A 19,620-nucleotide genomic window follows, 5' to 3' on the forward strand; every position below is an offset into this window, starting at 1 on the left:
AAAAATGTCTCAGTTCTTTGCCAGCAGTTTATTCCAGCCAGCTAATGGTAGATACAAGTCCTAAAAAGGCAAAAGAAGTATAGAAAAAAATAACTCACCCTCTTCTTACATGTCGGCTCACTGAAATTAAAATTTCAGAGCTTAGTTTCAACTGTTCATTGAAAGAATACCCAAAAATCAGCATAAATTCCTTTACAATTTTTGGGGTTTCTAAAAGCAATCCACACTAGTTACCAATCAACCAACAGTAGTTACCACCAACCAATGATCAAGTTTTGCTGCAATCCCCTGAAAGGCCTTTATCTCATCACCAACTACTCTTTCTGATTAACATGACTGGGCCTTGTCCCTACACAGACCTAGCAAGTAAAGTCAAGTCACCTTAAAGAGCAGCTGAGTAAACAGGAAAAAAACCCAACAAAACAACTACATCTTATTATCTAGAAAGAAAACACCAAATATATAACAGAAATGAAGTCACCCACCAAGAAATCCGGAACAGTAACATCATTTAACATGTTCTAAACATCTAGCAAAGTTTTTACCATTTTTCTTCATAATAAAATAAGATATAATTACATCTATGTATACAGTGTTTTCTTTGTGGCTACTAAAACCAAAAATAAGCTATTTATAAACCTATTTATTTTCTATTTTTTTTGTTTTTTCCAACACACAAATATACTTGGCTAGAAGAAAAAATACATAATTATGAGTGACATGTGACACCATAAATGGTTTTTGCAAAGGGAATTTTCTTGTTACTCCTCATTACACAGCTTGTCTGAATTGTCACATAAAATAATTAATCCTTACCTTAAACAATGCATTGTCCTTCATTTACTGAGAGAAATGTGACCTTTAGAAATAAATAAATTGTTCTGTTACAGATGGGATGTCAGAAACCAGCAAGCTATTGCCAGTTTCAAAAACAAGGAGCCATTCATAACTACAATTCATATTCTGTTCTCATTCTCCTGAAATCTTGGCTCCCTTTTTACAATCATTTGTAACTGTCTGTATGCTGAAAATAGATACCTAACAATATTGTTTAGCCCAAGACCAACTCCCTTCGTATCTGCAGCTTAATTTAAGCAATGCCTTATTTTCCCAACCGGAGTAAATAAATACAATCTTAGGGTCTTCAATGTTTTGTACTTTCAGAAACTAAATCATAAAACATACAAGTGCTTCTCTTGTTGATATTAAAAAAGCCCAATTTAACCACCTCTTGTCTCAGTCACAAAATTAGCCGCTTAAAACTGTTAAAACATAAATAAACTATGAATTTTTTCACTAAATAGTAAAAAAATAGTAACTAAATAGTGTGAGATACATATAGGATACAGAATAAAAAGCAGCTCCTCTGGCAGAGAAATACAGTCATCTCTACAGCAAAACACAGCAGCTCACCAGCAGCTCCTTATTAAGAAAATAGGGTTTTTTTAATAAGTTGGTGGGTTTTTTGTTGAGTTTCAGTTTTTTGGGGATGGTGGGGTTTTTTTTTGTTTGTTGGTGGGGTTCTTTGTTTAAGGGTTTTTTTTGGTTATAATATGTAAGGTCATCCCAGCAGAAATTTTTATGAGAGCACAGTTCACAGTTCAGTTATGAGAGCATACTTCACTCCTACCCAAGGACTCAGGCCAGACTTCCTTCTCAGGAACAGAGAGGCAAGGACTATTTTAGTGTTCTGGCCCTGACAGGGAAACAACAAAAAATAACTGCGGAAAGACACAATCACAGCACTCAGCTGCATACAGGATGTCCAGATTTAAGTCCTTGGTCTCCTTGTTCTACATGTCTCCATATTAGGAGCAAAGAAATATCCCACTCATTGGTCTAGAGAGGTGTTTTTTTATACAAAAATGTGTACAAAATAGATGTCTATGAGATATTTTTAGTTTACCACCAGTTTTAGAAAAAACAACTTCATTTCAAAGAACATCTTAAATCCCAAATTTCAGCATGACAAGGCTTCTTATCTAGCTTTACCCAAGGAACTGGGGACAGAGGTGTGGGTGAGTGAACATCCAGCTCTCCATTATACTTGGTCCTTAAGAGTACCTCTCATACTTCTCAAATGAAGATGATTCCCTCTCAAGGTAGAAAGAATCGTTGGCAATACTATGCATTCAAATTGATTCTCACAATGTCCTTGTACAAACACTGAAATTTCAGTATTTCACTTTAAAATTTTAATGCATCATTTATGTTAATTTTCTATAAATGGGAAACAAAGAAAAGTACACTCAGTATGAGGAAATACAACCAATGCTTTCCAATAGTTTTCACAGAGAAATCATCTGAGGCATAGTGCCATGTACTAGAAAGAGTGAGAAACAGACATATTTAGAGACAATGAAACTAAACCTCCTTGTCACAGAAAGTACCCTCAGTTTCCTTTGGGCAAGAAGCTGTTTCTCAGGCAACCATCATGCCAAGCAAACACACACAGGTTTCCTTTGAAAACGCGCTCTGATAAACGCCTCTAAAGCCCTCGCTTCAAGAAAAGGGCTTCCACTTCGCAAGATCACCAGATATTCTCCAAGTAGAGGAATGACAAACGGCCAGACATGACATCTGCTAATAAAGCAGTAATTGCACAAGTACAGGCCATCCATCACACCTAAACACCACCCTAACATTAGCAACCAGCCTCCAGTCCCAGTTGTTCAGTGTGAAGGTAAGTCCTGTACACAACAGACTCAATGGGATGCCACATTCTTAGAACTACCAGCTTTGTAATTCCTCCCTCCACAGCCTGCAGTCCACAGCATATCCTCTTCTTGTCTAAATGTGTTTGGTAAAGGACAGTCCACTACAGCAATCAATTAAAAGCATAATTACAACTTACAGCCACGATAAGATCTGCCATTTTCACTTAGCTTTCAAGAAAGGAATTTTTTGATGACAGAACAAGAATCATCCTCTATTTTATTTCACAAGATAGCCATGGAATTCTTTTATGTAAGAAATTCTAAATACCTGCACTTCACACCTAAATTCATACGTACAGACACACTAAAGAAGGGAACACAAGCTAGCACTATCATTGCAAGTATCCATTTTGGAAGTACTTTTTTGGATTTTACTCTTAGCTAAGGAAGCCTTTGCATCTACCCCACTCCAACTGCTCCCTGTTTGCTAAAACATACATTCCCTCAACATACACTGACAAAAATACTAGGAAATTTTTAATCATGGCTTGAAGAAGAAGCTCTTTTTAAAGAACTCCAGAGGACAGAACACACAGTAATAATTTTTCCAAGTTGCTCACTACTTGAATTTGCTCTGAGGTAGGAAAGGTAACCAGCACAGACTTGTCACTACCTGATTAGCAATGCATGAATGGAATGTCCAAACACTTATGAACAGAAAAGTTGCATAAGCAGAATAAATTAAAACAAATAAAATATGTTACATTCCATTCTTTTATCACATGTCGTTTTTCCTTACCAAGTAGTGTCAGAAGCAGCTTCACTATTGACATTTACTGCACCTTAACTTAAACAAGGTACAGATGGCTATGGCTAATGAAAACACATTATTTAACCTTTCATCTTTTTTCTTGCAACATCCCCATGACAAAGATGAAGGTTTACCACTATTTTTCCCCTTTGCATGCATTAAAAAATTGATAAAAAATAAGTGTGGAGAATTTACCTGGCAAAACCATAGAAAAATTAATCATCAAGAATAAAGCTGAGATTTATAGTGCAAGGTATACACTTGTAGAAAGGAGCCCACGTGACTTTCAGCACTACAGCTATCTTTGTTAGGACAAAAAATAAGTAAACAAAAAAATTCCCACAATATCATAAGAACTTTCTTTTCAAAAAAGCAATTGATTTCATCTGTGGCCCCAGTGTGGGATTTTAGAATCATTATGCCAAAAGTAAGAATTTTTTTTAATGGTGTAGCAAAGGGTTCTGCAACAGGAATCTCATCCCCACTATGAGCTCAGAAAACCCACCCATGTGCTCACTGTCCAAAGGCACTGACAGATGCTGCTCACCCCTCCTGAACAGATACATGGATGGCCACTGTATACGCAGGCAAAATAAGCCTTCGTTTGTTAGTTGTTATGTGTGTTTGCTGTCATACTGGCCCTCAAATCCTTACCTTTTTTCCACCTGCAAAACAGGTAATGAGAATTAGGTAGTGAACTAAAATGTCTTTTAGTGTCATTATCACTGATAATCCCTTTCATAGGTTTTTAAGAGAGTTAGCAATGGCAAACTAAAAAAGTATACATGCTCCACTAGTTTCAGAAAAGCTTTTTCAGATGAGAGAGAAATCACAGAATATTCTGAGCTGGAAGGGACCCATAAGTCTCATCAAAGTCCCACTCGTGGCTCTGCACACAGCCACCCCAGAATAATACCATGTGCCTGAGAGCATTAAACAAGCATTTTTTTAACTCTGTCAGGATTGGTGCTGGTCTCTGGGGGGCCTGTTCAAAATCATCCCCCTGCTCCTTTCTCCTCCGCTCTCCAAAAAAAAGTATCAATTGATATTGATGCAAGATTAGGTATAACAGAATCTCAATTTATGTTAAATAAATCTAATCCCAGCCTCTTAAGAACTGACATGTCTGAAAATAAGGACATGATGCACATAGTTCTACACGTCACAAAAACCTTTGCCAAGAAAGAACTTGAATTCTGGAAGTGCACTGAACTGCATCACCCTGAAATCCTGTCAGAGCATCTATCCCACAGCTGAAATGCTGCACAAAGTTGGAGCTGTTGCCGCAGTTATTGGCTGTCTTTGAAAAACGGCAGCCTCTGCTCAAGTGGAAATATTGATTCCTTAGGGATGGCTCTTCCCCTACAGCACTACACTGCTTTGGAGATGGATTATCCCATAGAGATAGTTTCAAAGTAACTGTCACTAAACAAAACTGAGCTAAATTCAGGGTCCTGACCACATGGATTAGGACACAGACAGCCAAGGAATTGCTGCCAACAATAATCTAAGTGATATCTCAGAGCATAAATGAAACTGCCAATAATGTTGGCCAGAAATCTAACCCATTAAAAGCTGATTTCACAAGTTTCTGCTTCTTTCACACTCCCAACTCCCTAGGCAGTATCTAGTAACAGACCTCTATCTGAGGCAGTGCCTAGAGAGAAAGCAGTTCTGATCTCGAATGACAATTCCCAAATTCTAAAGAGTTAAAGCTGAATAAAACTAAGATTAAATTTGCTTTTATACTCAAATGGCTTCATGTAAGTTCTGTGTGAACATTGAGTGAAATGTCTTATACGTAACAATGTATATTATTTTTATATATTAATACATACATCTATCAACATACATAATAAAGTGCAAGTCTATAAGTAATATTGTCCTATATACAGAACAGATAATATTTTACAGAAAAATCCCTATCTACACAAACTATAATAGCAACTTAACTGAAATAAAAGCAGGTTCAACCACAGATCTCCATAAATTCATGTTTTGGGATGACTAGAACAAGGACATAATACTTCTATGAAGTCTCTCAAAATCCAGCTACCAAAAGCCAAATCCTGTTAAGTATTAAAATATGTAGTAGCAAGCACTACACAATGATGTGCTTAGAGGATAAAAAAATCACCATATGCAACGTTCTCTTTGAGCAAAACCACAAAAGGCAGTGAGACAGTGTCTTTGTAGATCCTACCTTTGTGCCCTCAGAAACCTGGGTTACACCAGAGGCCATCCAGCCACCAGGATACAACAGGCAAGGGGCACTGAGACCTTAGTCCAGCATCCATAATATTCTTCTGTGTCTGTGCTCTGACTACAAGGAGTTGACATAGAAAACACATATTTTGGAGCAAGGACCAATTGCTCCAATGTTTTTTCCTGTCATGTTCTAACTACACCAGTGAGTGAAGACCAAAAACAAGAGAGGGTAGATGACAGGAGCTCATGTTTCAACAGAATACCATGGGACCAAGCCTTAGGGTGATATGGGGAAAGGGAATGTTGCAGAGGTAAACTCACTGTGCCCACTGTGCCCATGCTGGAAAGATAATCAAATTCTTAGAGAAAAATTGGCCTTAAACTCCAAACTATTTCAATTACCTTCTGGTGGTGGTGGAGGGAAATCCTCTGTGTCCATTCTAGTATATCCACCGCACCTTTAGCAGGCTGGAAAATTCTGCAAAAATGAAGGGAACATGTTTTTTAGATGAACACAATTTCCAAATATTGAGACACTCCTTTTCAATTTGGCCAAGCTCATACCTATTAGCTAATACCATTATGGAAGAGAGGAAATTTGCCTGGCTTCTTCCTTCAATATGAACACAGTCCAAATTTTTATGTACTCAGCCCTCAGTATTGGAGCCAATTCTTTTAATGATCTCAGTAAACCAGCTGAAGAAAGACGAAGTTTTTAAACTATTTTGTACTCTGCAGTTCCCACTGTGACAATCACAAGGAGATTACTAAAATATGTTATTTCAATGTCTGTTTGGAGTATATAGTCCATCGCAAAATATTCATGAAGGGGTGAAGGATAAAAATTCTAGGAAGCTTATCAGTTTTCATGATGCTTTTCTCTATTCAGCAATCAAAAATAACGAATTTTAACTATACAGTTTGTACACAGCTTCTTTCCATTTTTTTTTTTGTTCTGCTAATCTTAAAAATTCTGCTTGAGTCCCTTTACTTCCACTTTTCCTAAGGAGAGTGAAGTACTAGCGAGCAACTTCCTGAGGATCTTTTCTTTCATCTTCTTTTCTCAAATGCCATTGATCTCATGTTTTAAGGAAAAGAATAACTCTACAAAGCATTCCCCTACTTTGGTACTGAATACTCAACTGAAGAGAGCAAAGCCCAGAAACCGTAAGAGCCATCATCCCGCCTTCCCCAAAATGCTGCTTAATAGTGAGATTCCAGTACCATCCTGAAGGAAAACATATTGTACTAAGCAAAGCACACACTCTGCCCCCAGCCCACTTTCACTCTAACTCAACAGAAAGCATGTCAAAAAGACAGATTTCAAAATAGGGCTGAGGAGGAAAAGTAAGTTTCCAAGAGCTACAAAAGACAGTGGAAGAGCCAATGCTGAATTTTCTGTCCTACTCTTGAGCGGCCCATAGATGTTCATCTGAAGAAGTTACCTCTTCTGCTGGCAACAAAACAGCCCAAGCCCTTGGAAAGTCTCCATAGCCCAAATATGTTAAGATTAAGTTGAAGGAGACAGTGAAATTCAGGGTACAGTGGCAAAATATTAAACTAAATGGATCGGGATTCAAAGGTCAAATCAATTGCCACTTACAGAAAAAGTGGCAGTGAATAGAAAAAAAAAAAGCTTCAAAAAAGGATCCAACCCTAGGAGGCACCAGGCAATTCACCTCCCTAACATAAGGTTTGCAAGGGTGAATTATCAGGACAGATGTGCCAGGAAGGATAACAACTCTGGCAGCACAAGATCCTATTTTGATGAGACAATTCATAACAACTTCATTTACTAAGCATACAAAATTCCCTTTTAAAGTGTCTTAAGCTTTGGTAACTCTTAATCCAGTTCTAGACAAAATCAATAGCTTCAGAGCCAAGGCTCAGAAAGGATTCACCCAACATCTGTCAATAACACAATAAATTCCATGATATGCTTTCACTATACAGTGCTCCTTCTAAAGCTTCTCTACAGTTTATATCTGCAGAGCTCCAAGGCGTGTTCCTGCTTACAGATGTCTGGAATGCATCCTGCCACACCAAAACTGTCAGCCAAAACAAGTGATAGTTATGGTTTGAAGAAATGGCTATTTTCCTGAATTTTTTTTAAGCTGCTCATGACTGGGGCATAGGTTTTCAAGTGTGACACATGTAATACCAAGCAAACCTCTGAAAGTGAGTCTCAACACCTTTTCCAAATGCATCTTTAGGAGAGCAGCTAAAACGATTTCAGAATGATTTTTTTCTTTAAATATATGATGGAAGCTTTTAAAAATCTATTAAAGTTAACTTCCAAAAATTATTTTTTAAAATCAATTCCTTCCTTACCAGCAAATATTAACAAGACACAGAGCTGAGCCATGGAGCTTGATTTCCATTTTGATCTAGCTCACAGTGACATTCTTCGAATTACACAAGAATTGTGTGAAAGAAGGACACAGACCCAGTGTTAGAGTCCTACCCACTGACCTGCTTGCTCCCATCTGAACAGTGCAGTTATTCACAAGAAGAAAGATACACTTTCTCCCTTAAGAATGCCTCAGGGGTTGATTTATCCGTTACATTAACTCATTTTGAAGCTTCACATATTTTTCACTACTTTTTAGATGCTGAGAAAAACCCTGCAGCAGGAAAGAGGTTGTGTATTACAGATTGCATTAATACCCTCCAAAAAGAAAATAATAGCCATATTATGTAGCAGACAGTACATTTATGAATGATCTCTAACAGCACCATATTTCAAAGAGAAGTTTTTCACTCCTCTTTTGAGAGGCAGGGGAACTAATTCAAAGATGTTTAAATCAAGATTAAGGCAGACTACTTAATTTTACTAGCAGCATATGGTACATTTGCATTTGTAGCTCAAGAGCTTTTCCCATTGATTCTCCTGCTAACAGAGTTACACAGCACAGCTTACAGGTGCATTTAGACAATAATCATGAAAACCAAAGCTCAGATTAAGCTGAAAGGGACTTCTGAATGTTCTCTCATACACTCAAGACAGGTGTTTTCAGAATTAGATCAGGTTACTCAGGGCCTTTGTCCCCCCGAGTTATGAAACCCCCTGAAGCTGGAGGTTTCACCTCCCCAGAGCATCCTGTTCCTGAGCTTAACCAGAAAGTCCAGGAAGAGTTTTTCCTGCAAGCCCAACTGGAGCTGGGCTGCAGCAGCTTGCAGCCATTGCCTCTCATCCTCCTGCTGTGCACCCCTGAACAAAGCCTGGCTCCACCCTCTTTCCAACACTGCCTTGGGAAGTAGAAGACTGCAATTCAATCCCCCTTACTCCTTTCTTCTCAAAATGACACAAACCCGGTTCCCTCAGCCCCTCCTGACCTCTTCCCACCCCCAACCGTAGCAGTGGCCTTTACTGGACTTGCTCCAGTTTGCTAGTCCCTCACTTGTACTGGGGCCTCACAACGAACACCAAATTCCAGATGCAGCATTGAGACCACTGAGAAGATGTTACTTGGTTTAACATAAAATTATATTTAAAAAAATAACAGCTTTTAAGACACAGAATATTAAGATTTTGTTACAAAGGTATTTAAAAAACTGCAAAAAGAAAAAATCCTCATTAAACATGAAACACATGTGTTATTATAGTCATGCATATTTCATAATAAAATTATGAATATGAATAAATTACCAATTGCCCTGACTTACTCAAAATTTCACAGAGGTTATAAAAATATGGAGCTCTTCTCCCCCATGTATTATTGTTTTCTCAAACACAGTATAACCTCTGTTTAATGACTCAAAGTTCACCCTTCCAGGCTCCACAGCAATCACAGGAACAAGGGGACAGAAAGAAGCTCTCAGAGTTACTTTATTCCCCTTGGCATCCAGATGTCAAAGGAATTCACCTGACTTGGTGCTCATCACCTTCTTTGCTTTGGATGTGGGTAGAGATAGCAGTGACTGCTGTGGGCCACAAAGGTGGTCTGCAGATTGTCTCCTTTCCTTGTCCTGCCCCCATATTTCCCCTATGTGTCCCACATAGAGCAGACACAGGGGGAGAGGCCAAGGAGCCCCTTTAACAAAAGGCAGGTGACCCACTCTGGTCTAAACATCGGCCCTCACTTCCTGATGTTTTCATCCAGTCCTTTCCTGCCAGACTGTGAGGAGGAATGGCAATTCCTTCTCATATTTAAAGATAGTTTTCCAATTTTTTAAGTTCCCACTTTACCTACCCACTTACACCTGAACCAATCTACATAGGCAAACGCCAACTATTCCAAGCCTACAAGACGACTGTTAAAAAAAAAAACCCTACTTATAGCACAATAGCATGCTTTTATTCCAGATGTTTAGCTAGTAACTTCCTAAGTTTGGCACTAAAAATCAGGAATAATCATATGAAATGCATGCATTTTGAAAGGAAAAAAACCACAACAGGTCTCTTATTATACTGCATTCCTGAGCAAGTTTGCAATGCTTTCTAAATTTTAAGTTGACGTGTAAGGAAAAAAGAAAACAAATTAAAATACCACATTAAAATCAGATGTTCATGGGCCATGTTTCTAATGCAGGGAAGTCTCCCACAGTTAAAGCAGTCAGATCTCCAATGGCACTCACACCAGAAACGAAAATCATCCAAGTGTAAAATGGCCCCTAAGGACAGCTCCCAACACTTCAAATTTTCCACCAGCTACACTCACCTTTGACCATGGAAGCTGGTGCTGAAGGAAGTGAGAGTCTGTGACATTCACAGCAGACCTCACAAACTCAAAGTGCTAACACCTGCAAAATCTATGAGACTCAAATTCTGATTCCACAGCAAAGGGCAGTTTCAGTAGCAAAACAAAGGCAAAGACACCTTTATACTTATCCAAAGACTATAGAAGAATGTCAACATTCCTCTTTGAGACTCAGTTTTCCTTTCTCCCAACCTCTGGTAAATCCTTTTGCCTCCAGGACTAGGCTTCTCAGCTGTGTCTGCATATCTGATTTTGTTCAATGATTTCCTCTAATTGTGGGACAAACAACAGACTACCAGCTCTCAGCTGAAGGATTACAAATACTGATCAACATCTGCATTTCCACTTCAACAAAACTATTTTCCAACAGTCACCACTTGTGCAGAAGTCAGAATGTAACAAAAATGGGACCGGCACAAGCTCTGCCAAAACTACAAGGCAGTGCAGCATTCAGACCTGGGGGCACAGCACTTATGTGCTGAGCTCCCAAAGGGCACTTTTTGCTGCCAAGCTTTCTCAGCTCTATCACCCCAAGAACTGTAATGGTGACTCACACACCTTCTCTTATGGGTGTGTGCACTGGAACTGCAGCAACATCAGGATTCTTCATTCTTAACACTGCAGAGAGAATGAACATTTTATAATAGGAAACAGAAGCTGAATCAAGGAGACTGATTTCCAATAAACTGTGACTTGTGGAGAGAGCTTAGTCCAAGCAGAAAAGCAATGTCTCTGAGAAAGCCTGAAAGTCTAAAAATTAAGCTAAAAAATAACATCAAAACAAGAAAACTTGAGAAAGTAAAGCCCCTGAATGTCTAAAATCCCTTTGTGGCCACATCACTTAGTGAATATTGCTGTATAATGCCCAATTGAGTCTTTTTCCACCCAGAACTACAGAATTCCCATTGGGAATTAAATCTCACTGAAATTTGATATGAAGACTCTTCCAGCAGTGCAGAGAAATAACAACATAGAAGAAGGCAGAAGGTAGAAGGTAATTTCCTAATTTTTTCCTCCTGTAGCTCAAGAAGGATCTCTTACAGACAGAAAAAATAAAAACTGATTGTACAATTTGTTCTCCATATAACCTAAGAAACATAGATTGTAAATTTTTTAAGAGGCGTCTACAGTGAGTATGAATGAAGCAGCCATTTATATTTGGCAGCTTCCCATCCCACGCTGTAAGCCATTAAAAACGTCTGTATCAAGACCAGATCATTATTTCTTTTCATGTATATTTAGTTTTATTAATAGCTAAGAGTCCTTCCCCTCTACAGATTATTATTGCAAGGCAAATTACAGAATCACTGCTTGATAGATTCATTCAGGTTGGCAGGAGGTCATGTAGTCCAACCTGCTGCCCCAAGCCAGGTCCACTGCCAAGTGAGACCAGGCTGCTTTATGTACTGAGATACTCTCAGTAGGTAAGAATCTAAAGACAGACTGCACGACCACGTCAGACATCCTGCCACCTTGCTTTGTTGTCCTCCTAGAAAGAAAACATTGTTCTTCTATCTAGCTAGAACTACTCCTACTTCAGTTATGACCACAGCCTGTGGTCCTGCCCCCTTCCTCATAGGCTGCCAGCTGGTGGGAGCACACTGCCAGGCCCCCATGAAGCTTCTTTCTCTTCCAGGGCACTGCTGCCACTCCCTGACATTGTAGCAGCCTTGTGCTGAACTTGCTCGGTTTTATCCACATCTCTCTGGTACTGGGGTGAGGTGTGGACACAAAACTGGATGCGTGTGTGCTTACTGCAGGTGTGGTCTGACAAGTGGTGAGTGAGAGGAACCCTTCCCCCCCAAGGAGACATTCCTTCCCAGGTGTGTAACCTTACCCTCCTCATTGCTGAATTCCACAGAGCTCTTTCGAGCCAGCTCCTCCCATCTGCCCAAGTCCTTCTGAACGACAGCCTGAATCTCAAGCACATCCACTGCCCACCCCTTTCCCCCACTTTGGTGTCACTTGCAAACTCCATGAGCAAGGGCTGGTGGACTTCCACTTCATGCATAACATTAAACTGGACACATCCTATGGTGGACAGCTGGGGCTCTCCACTGGTTACCAGCCTCAAGTTACAGCCAACCAGCCACCTCCAAAACCAACCTCCAAATCCCACCAGGCTTCCACCCATCAAGCAGCACACCCACCTAGATCACAATCACATTCTGCAAAAGCAGAACCTTGCTGAATCTAACACAAGAATATGATTTTATTAAGCTCAGTAGCAATAGATTTACTTCATAAATAGAAAAGCCATGACTTACAAATGTTTGTGGAATGAGAGGAATATGCATAAAAAGGGAAAGAGGTTTCCAAAGATGCATTTAGGACACTTAACTTTTTAGTAAATGAGCCTTGCTCCTGTCTTTTATCCTGGCAACTATGTGAATACCCAAAGTAAGAAGACAGGCATCACCCCAGAATTTGCAGACCATCCGGGAGGTCAAGAGTACTGTAACAAATTGCAAGCCTCTGAAGAATTAAAAGGGAGCACTGGCATCATATGCTTTAAATCAAGAATAATCTGTTTTTCTTCTGTGCCACACAAACTAGAAAACTGCATCACTGGGTCAAGACAAAGATCCTTCATGTCCCACACACAAGCAAAATAAAAACATATTAATATTAAGAGCATTTTTCTTAATTAGTGCTATAATTTGACAGCAATCAAGCAACTTCATCTGGAAAAGCAATCATATTTCTGCAATTTCCCTTTTTAAATTTAATTCACATTAGTCCCTTTCAATGCTGGATATGAAGAATTACCTTAATTGGAAATATCCTCATCAAGGTTTCAAATTTTTAATTAGAGAAGATCCTCATATGCTGCAGTACACTTCAATTGTGATGTAAAACTATACAGGGTTTAGCTGCATACATATTATTATAATACCTCTGTAATTAGAATTATTATGAAGAGAGTTTAGAAATGCTTTGTATTAAAAATGCACCAAAATATCATTTAGTATAGTAATCCTGATCAGCCTTACATGTAAAAGACAGGAATTTTGTCAAAGGGAGGGTTTCATTCTGCAGCAAATCAAGGTCTTAACTTGCAAAAAAAAAAAGCCATGGAAATGTTATTTATGGATACAGTAAATAAAGCATTTTTCCCCTTCAACTATACATTAGTCAGACATTCATTACAAAACCAGAATGTCTTGTTTCAACTTGCACTAAATCCGTGCATCCTGGTTTCACATGGCATAGGTTGTCTTTCAAGTTACTGATGACAACTGATGAAAATTTCCCCCAGAAACTATTTCCAACGATGTAAGTGAAAGGATACCCTGAAATGAAAATTCAGTTACTACTGCTGCCTGCAAACCAGGTCTTGACAGAGACACTTTACCTAAACATTTTCAGCTCTTTGGGTACTACTGTCCTTGGAAAAGTAACCATGCTGTTTCTCATCAAGGACAACTCATTCTATCTGATCATTAGAAAATCATCCAGTTGAACAAATGTGTTTCATCTGATGAATAAAATTATTAAGAATATAAACAGAATCTTATTACTAAGTTTCAAAAATATATGGACTAAAATATGGAAATATATTTCTAATAACCAAGTTAAAACACGTGCTCTAGAAAAATAACACTATTTTCATTGATTTTCTAACACCAAAATTTTATTCAAATAAATCAGAAATCAGGTAATACAGCTGCTAAATCATTAATTACAGGAAGAAAGAAACATAGTAATAGCACTTGCAAAGAACAGCCCTTGTCTTCAAAAAAATATATAATGGAAGCTAGATTCCCACAGAAGTGTAAGTTCTGCATCTAGTCCAAACATCAACACTCTTCACTCTTTCCTTGATTTGGAAATTATCTAGTAGACATCTTTCCTCTCAACCTTCTACAATCTGAAAGTGAAGTTTTTAAAACTCAAATTAGTCAATCCATGGTTTGCAACGATATTGAATACTAAGCATGAAATTGTAAAAGGACACTGAGGATGAGACTGGGAACGCTTTAGAAAAGTGAAAAATATAAAAACAAGAGACATAAGGTCAAGACTCACTGTGATCCTACCAGGAAATCTAAATATTGCCATCTACTTCTCAGTATGTTATTAGCCCATTTTACAGATGAGGAAATAACGTTTACCCTCTTTCTTGGAAGTTTTTGAGATGCACAGTCTATATCTCAAAGGAAAAAAGGTATTCATACAATTTCTGTAATTTTTTTAAGCACTTTGAGAAACAAGGGAGTACAGAAGAGAAACAAGAGTGACTGTTTGACCTTGAGCTTGGATCCTAACAGTTCACATTCATGGTTCAGTCCCAAGTAACAAGTACTGTACAGTACAGTAAGTCACTGAAACAGATTTTCCCAAGATAATGCCCCTATTCAGCAGCACGTAAGTAGAACAATTTATTTTGCTCTGCTTAACTGCTTCACCCACACATTTGACATTAAGCTTCAGGCTTCCTGACTGAGCAGTGAACATGTAGGACATAATCAATGTTGTGCAGTTATGCATCACTTCCCACAGTCTTGCTGATTCAGACATTTCAGAATAAACATGAATCAAGTTTTTGACCTATAAACACAAGTTTGAAAACATTTTTTTTCAACTCTTGCTTAGCATTACTTGTCATCACTCCCTTAAAAACAAGTTCTACTTTTACATATTCCTGGTTTCTAAATAACCTACAATATTTTGGTGCAAGTAAAACTCAAGATTCTTTACAATAAGAAGATGTCCAACAGATGAAAATCTCAAAAGATGTTAATAACAATGCAGCAGTTTTCATCCATGGATATGTGACAGAACTTGAGTCACAATATTCTGCTCTGCAAACCACACGCACATACGTGCAGTGACATTACTGAGAAAGATCTGAAAACAAAAAGAACACGAAGATATAGTTGTATAGATCCACAATGAGAATTCTGGCTTACCTTGCTCATTTGCCTCCTACCTCCCTCTAATAAGGAGCCTCTCTCCCTCATGATACTCCCAAAGTCTCCCCTAAGTAATTCTCAAGCTTCAGTTTACGAACCAATCTCTGAAAATTTCCAAGCATCCAGGCTTACAGCTTTTCTACTCACTAAACTACTTCTAGATTCAGAAATGAATTTACCAATATTAATTTTCCACTAACAGATGTAACAATAAGAATGACATTGTATTAAGAGGAATGGGAGTGGGGGGAAAGTATCAGTAACAAATGCTGATTTTAACAAAATATGATCTTAGATATGAAAAACGCCTCCCTCATATGTTATCAAATACACACAAAATGAAAGTCTAATTCATACCACTACCTACGAAAACTCATTTATCGTTTCATTATAACATACAAAATGTGCAAAAAGTAAGAACAATTGCATTCACAGTGTTTAACACTGTAACTCCAAAGAAAGTTTCTCTAAGATACAACTGCCACAATAGATATTCCACAAGAAGCATCCAAGGATAGTCCAGAAATGCACTCACAGCTCAAAAAAACATCAGGAAGCTGAAGTTACAGAAAGGTAGTTTAAAAAATACCTTTTAGAGACCATACAGCAACTCCATGGGATCCCTTCTAACATTCTAAAGTAAAACTGTGAAATGGAAATACAATAAAGAAAAAAGTGAAATAGAAGTCACTGTACAAAAGTGGAAACAAAATTACTGTCCCACATAGTAAATTAAAGAAAATTTGTACCTCACATAGCTCATTTCTCCATCACATACAAAACTGAGAACAGTGTACTACAGATGCACAAACTAACTGCAGCTCTGCACAACATATAAAGCTCAGTCTCAAAGTCTGAATCAAAATTGGTCCTCCTTCTTCTGGACTGCAGCTTTTGCTTCCTGGCTGCTTCAGAAACAGACTGAAGTTTATAAATTTTCTACATCAGATTCTAAAAATAACTTCTAATTTATATAGAAGCAGTTAATAGACTTCCTGTTTTACAAATAAGCAATGTGCTATTCCCAATTGCATTAAATTCCGTTAACAATTATGAAGTTTAACAATAGCCTTTCAGGTTTGTTGGCTTCCTTCAAATGTTTATAAACTATGCAGTGATTCCTAAACAGCTCAGGATCAACCCAAGAACTCCTCAGTTGTTGCGATTTCTTCACAGAATTATAGAATAGTTTGGGTTGGAAGGGACCTTAAAAATCATCCAGGTTCCAAACCCCTTGCCCTGCATGAGGCAGGGACATTTTCCATGAGACCAGGTTAGAGCCACATCCAGCCCAGCCTGGCAAGATGAAGTTTGTTTTACAGTATTCTAGTGTGGGAAAGGATTTTTGCCATCTACTGATGAGCGAAATCACAGCCTATCGCGCTAAGCATTAGCACAGCTCAGGGTCCAAGAGAGCTCCTCAGCATGGAGGCAAGGAGGCAACCCCCTTTTCAGTACTTTAGTGTGCTCATAACTGGCCTGTCAGAGCCAATAGCACAAGACTTGTGCATTTGGCTCCCACATCTCAGAGCTGCAGTGCCAGACTGCACACACCCATCACGCAGCACTGGGGCTCCTCTCCGTATCCTGTGGCTCGTCTCCATAGCAGCTCCTGAAGGGCAAACCCACAGGACGCTGCCAGGGCCCGACATTCAGCAGGAGGTGATGGACAGCCCATTGCTCAGCTGTCAGTCTGCTTCCATGGTCCTTTCTCCTACCACATCCATCTGTGGGTATCAGCCACAGAAGCCCCACACACTGGAAACCCAGTACCACCACAAGACACCTGTCATCACTCACACAGTAAGTCACATCTCATGTACAACAGGTAACCTAAGGAATCCACAGAATATATTACAAAAATCTTGAAATCTGACTGTAAAGCTTCGGGAAATATCAGATTTCAAGGTAGTACCTAAAGAACTACTGTTCATAACCAGATAAACACATGTAACTAGTTCATGGAATACTAAGCCTGAGGGTGAGAAAGGGGAAAAAAAAGACAAGATGGATTAAACAAAGCAAGTCAGACAGATTATCAAGATCAAACAGATCACCCAAGTGAAAAGAACGAAGGGTGCATTGAAGAAAACAGCTGAACAGCCAGAACCTCTGCCTGAATAATGGGCTTGAAGCTGTAGGCACCAAACATGTCCTCACATTCAGGCAATAAACCTTTGTCTCCTGAGTGCCAACAGAAAACTTTAAAAATGTTATATTTAATTTCTACTGCAGAACAGATTGCTCACTGGGGTTCATCAAGCAGAGTGAAGGCTTTAGGAAAAGTATATTTTATTTACAATTAAAATAGCCACAAACTAACACACGTTGGTAGAATCTCACTGTATTTATTTAGCATGAAACAGTTTTTAAGCAATATTTTTTATTTCCTGACTCATGAAAAAAAGACCCCAACCCTACACCTTTTTATGCTAAAAGTTAAACAGCAAGACTGAAACAAAAAGATGCTTTTTATATTTCAATTAAACAACTTAAAACCTGCTAGCTCAAGGTAAAAGCCATGATCTTAGGATCTTTAGAAAAGAAAGGGGAAAAAAATGAAAGAAAGAAGGATTGAAAGATTGAATAAATATGTAAATGAAAGATGACAGAACTTAGGATGGATAAAATTGTTTTGGCCAAAAATACAAGCAACACCTAAAAATCTTTAAAATAAGCCTTTGCTGTGGTCAAATTATTAGCAGCTGCCTTTCCCAGCACTTGGCACTGCCTCCTGACACAGCTTGCTCACTCACTCGTCCAGTGCATGACTGGGCAATCTTTTAAAGCTCTTCTTAGCTTACCCTGTAAGCGCAGGGCATCTCGCAAAAGCAACTACATGGTCTGGGATCACCACAAACAACTATGTAACTTCTCCAACAGCTGCACCGTTAATTACAAAGAAACCAAAGGAAAAAATACATAAAAGGACAGTGTTATTGTGAATAAGTATTTTTCCCCTGTGTCAAGACAACCAATTTAATTGCAGATGCCAACTAAAAAATTGGTCGACACCAGCGTTGAAGAACGGGGAAGGAAAGGAACTCCAGCACCCACGGGAGTTCTATTTTCCATAGCCGTGTCCGTGGTTGATGGAGAGGGGAGGGAAGCTGGAGCCGGCGGCTCCCCACACCGCGGAACACCAAGCAGCGCACACGCGAGAAACCCCCCGCGAAAACCTCGCGGAAGAAACTTCACCACACTTCAGCAGCGAGAAGTTTGGCCAAGGCGCTTACGGACCCCTCGCATCCTCGGTTCAGTGACCCACCTGGCACGGGCAAATCCTATTTAGTGACAATCCCGCACCATGCGTGTCTTCCTCCTGCCCCAGCGGCTGCCGCCCCGGGCCCCCGCAGTCCCGGCGAGGCAGCCCCCGCCCCTGAAGGGCGTCTCCGCACCAAACATCGAGCCCACCCTCCGAGGACCAAACTTTCCGTGACAACACCGGAGCAAGGGCCCGGCGCGAAGCGAGCACCCACCTGCTCCACCGCGGCCGGAGCCGCCGCCAAACGCTCCGAGGCGGCCGCGGCCCGGCACGGCCCGCTCCGGCCCGCTCCGCCGGGGCCCCGGCGGCTGCCCCGCTGCCGGACACGTCACTCAGCCCGCCGCGGAGCCCGCACTGGCCGCCGGGCGGAGCTCCTGAGCGCGGCGGGAGCCGCCCGGCCCGGCCCGCTCCGGCCCGGCCCGGCCCCGCCTCGCTGCGGCCGCCGCTGCCGTCAGCGCCTGCCCGGGGCCGCCGCTCCCGGCGCCCGCCCCCGCGAGGCCCGGTCGGATCCCGGTTGGCCCCGCCGGTCGGGCGGGTCGGGCCGGGGCGGGGCGGGCACCGCGTGTCCCCCGAGCCCGCCGCATTCCTGCCGCCGCACGTGACACGCCCCGGGGCGGGAGCTCATCCCGCCGCTCGCCCCAGGCCCTGCGGGCGGGGGCAGCCCCGCGAGGCGTCGGGGAACGGGCGGAGAGCGGTGCGGACACCGGGGGGGCAACCGGGCCCGGGGCTGGACAATTCGGCATACACAGCCTCATGCTCACGAATAGCCCCTGAACGCGCCAGGGTACAAACTGGGCCACGGCGCTATTTTGGATTTTAATCTTATTTATAACCAGAAATCCAGTAAGTTTTCAAATTAAATGCTATCTAGAGACGGTGGCACCTCATGCCGATTTTTTTTTTTCTTTTTGCATCCTTCTTGCATGACAGTCCTCACAGCGAGCATCTCTGCAGACCAGCACCGACCTGCCAACCACACAGCCACTCAAAGCCCGTGCCACTCAAGCATGGAATGCTTGTCCTGAGAGTAACACCAACCACTTGTACACTCAGCACTGACCAC

At 40.5% G+C, this 19,620-nt stretch overlaps 1 protein-coding gene across 2 annotated transcripts in view; it reads right to left on the reverse strand.

Annotated features, from left to right (window-relative positions):
* Positions 1 to 19,141, reverse strand: part of ARHGEF10 (Rho guanine nucleotide exchange factor 10) — a 110,496-nt gene extending 91,355 nt beyond the window's left edge. Inside the window, exons 1-2 of one of the 2 annotated variants that reach the window (XM_077174979.1) lie at positions 18,772 to 19,141; positions 6,079 to 6,154 (exon numbers count right to left, since the gene is read on the reverse strand). In XM_077174979.1, the coding sequence (XP_077031094.1) occupies positions 6,079 to 6,115 (37 nt within the window). In that variant the 5' untranslated portion in view covers positions 6,116 to 6,154; positions 18,772 to 19,141. Of the gene's footprint in view, positions 1 to 6,078; positions 6,155 to 18,560; positions 18,657 to 18,771 lie in introns of those variants that run through there. The other variant, XM_077174980.1, reaches the window with a different exon arrangement.
* Positions 19,142 to 19,620: the final 479 nt, after the last annotated feature.

The sequence above is a fragment of the Agelaius phoeniceus genome, chromosome 3, assembly GCF_051311805.1.
Source record: "Agelaius phoeniceus isolate bAgePho1 chromosome 3, bAgePho1.hap1, whole genome shotgun sequence".
Classification (NCBI taxonomy): Eukaryota; Metazoa; Chordata; class Aves; order Passeriformes; family Icteridae; genus Agelaius; species Agelaius phoeniceus.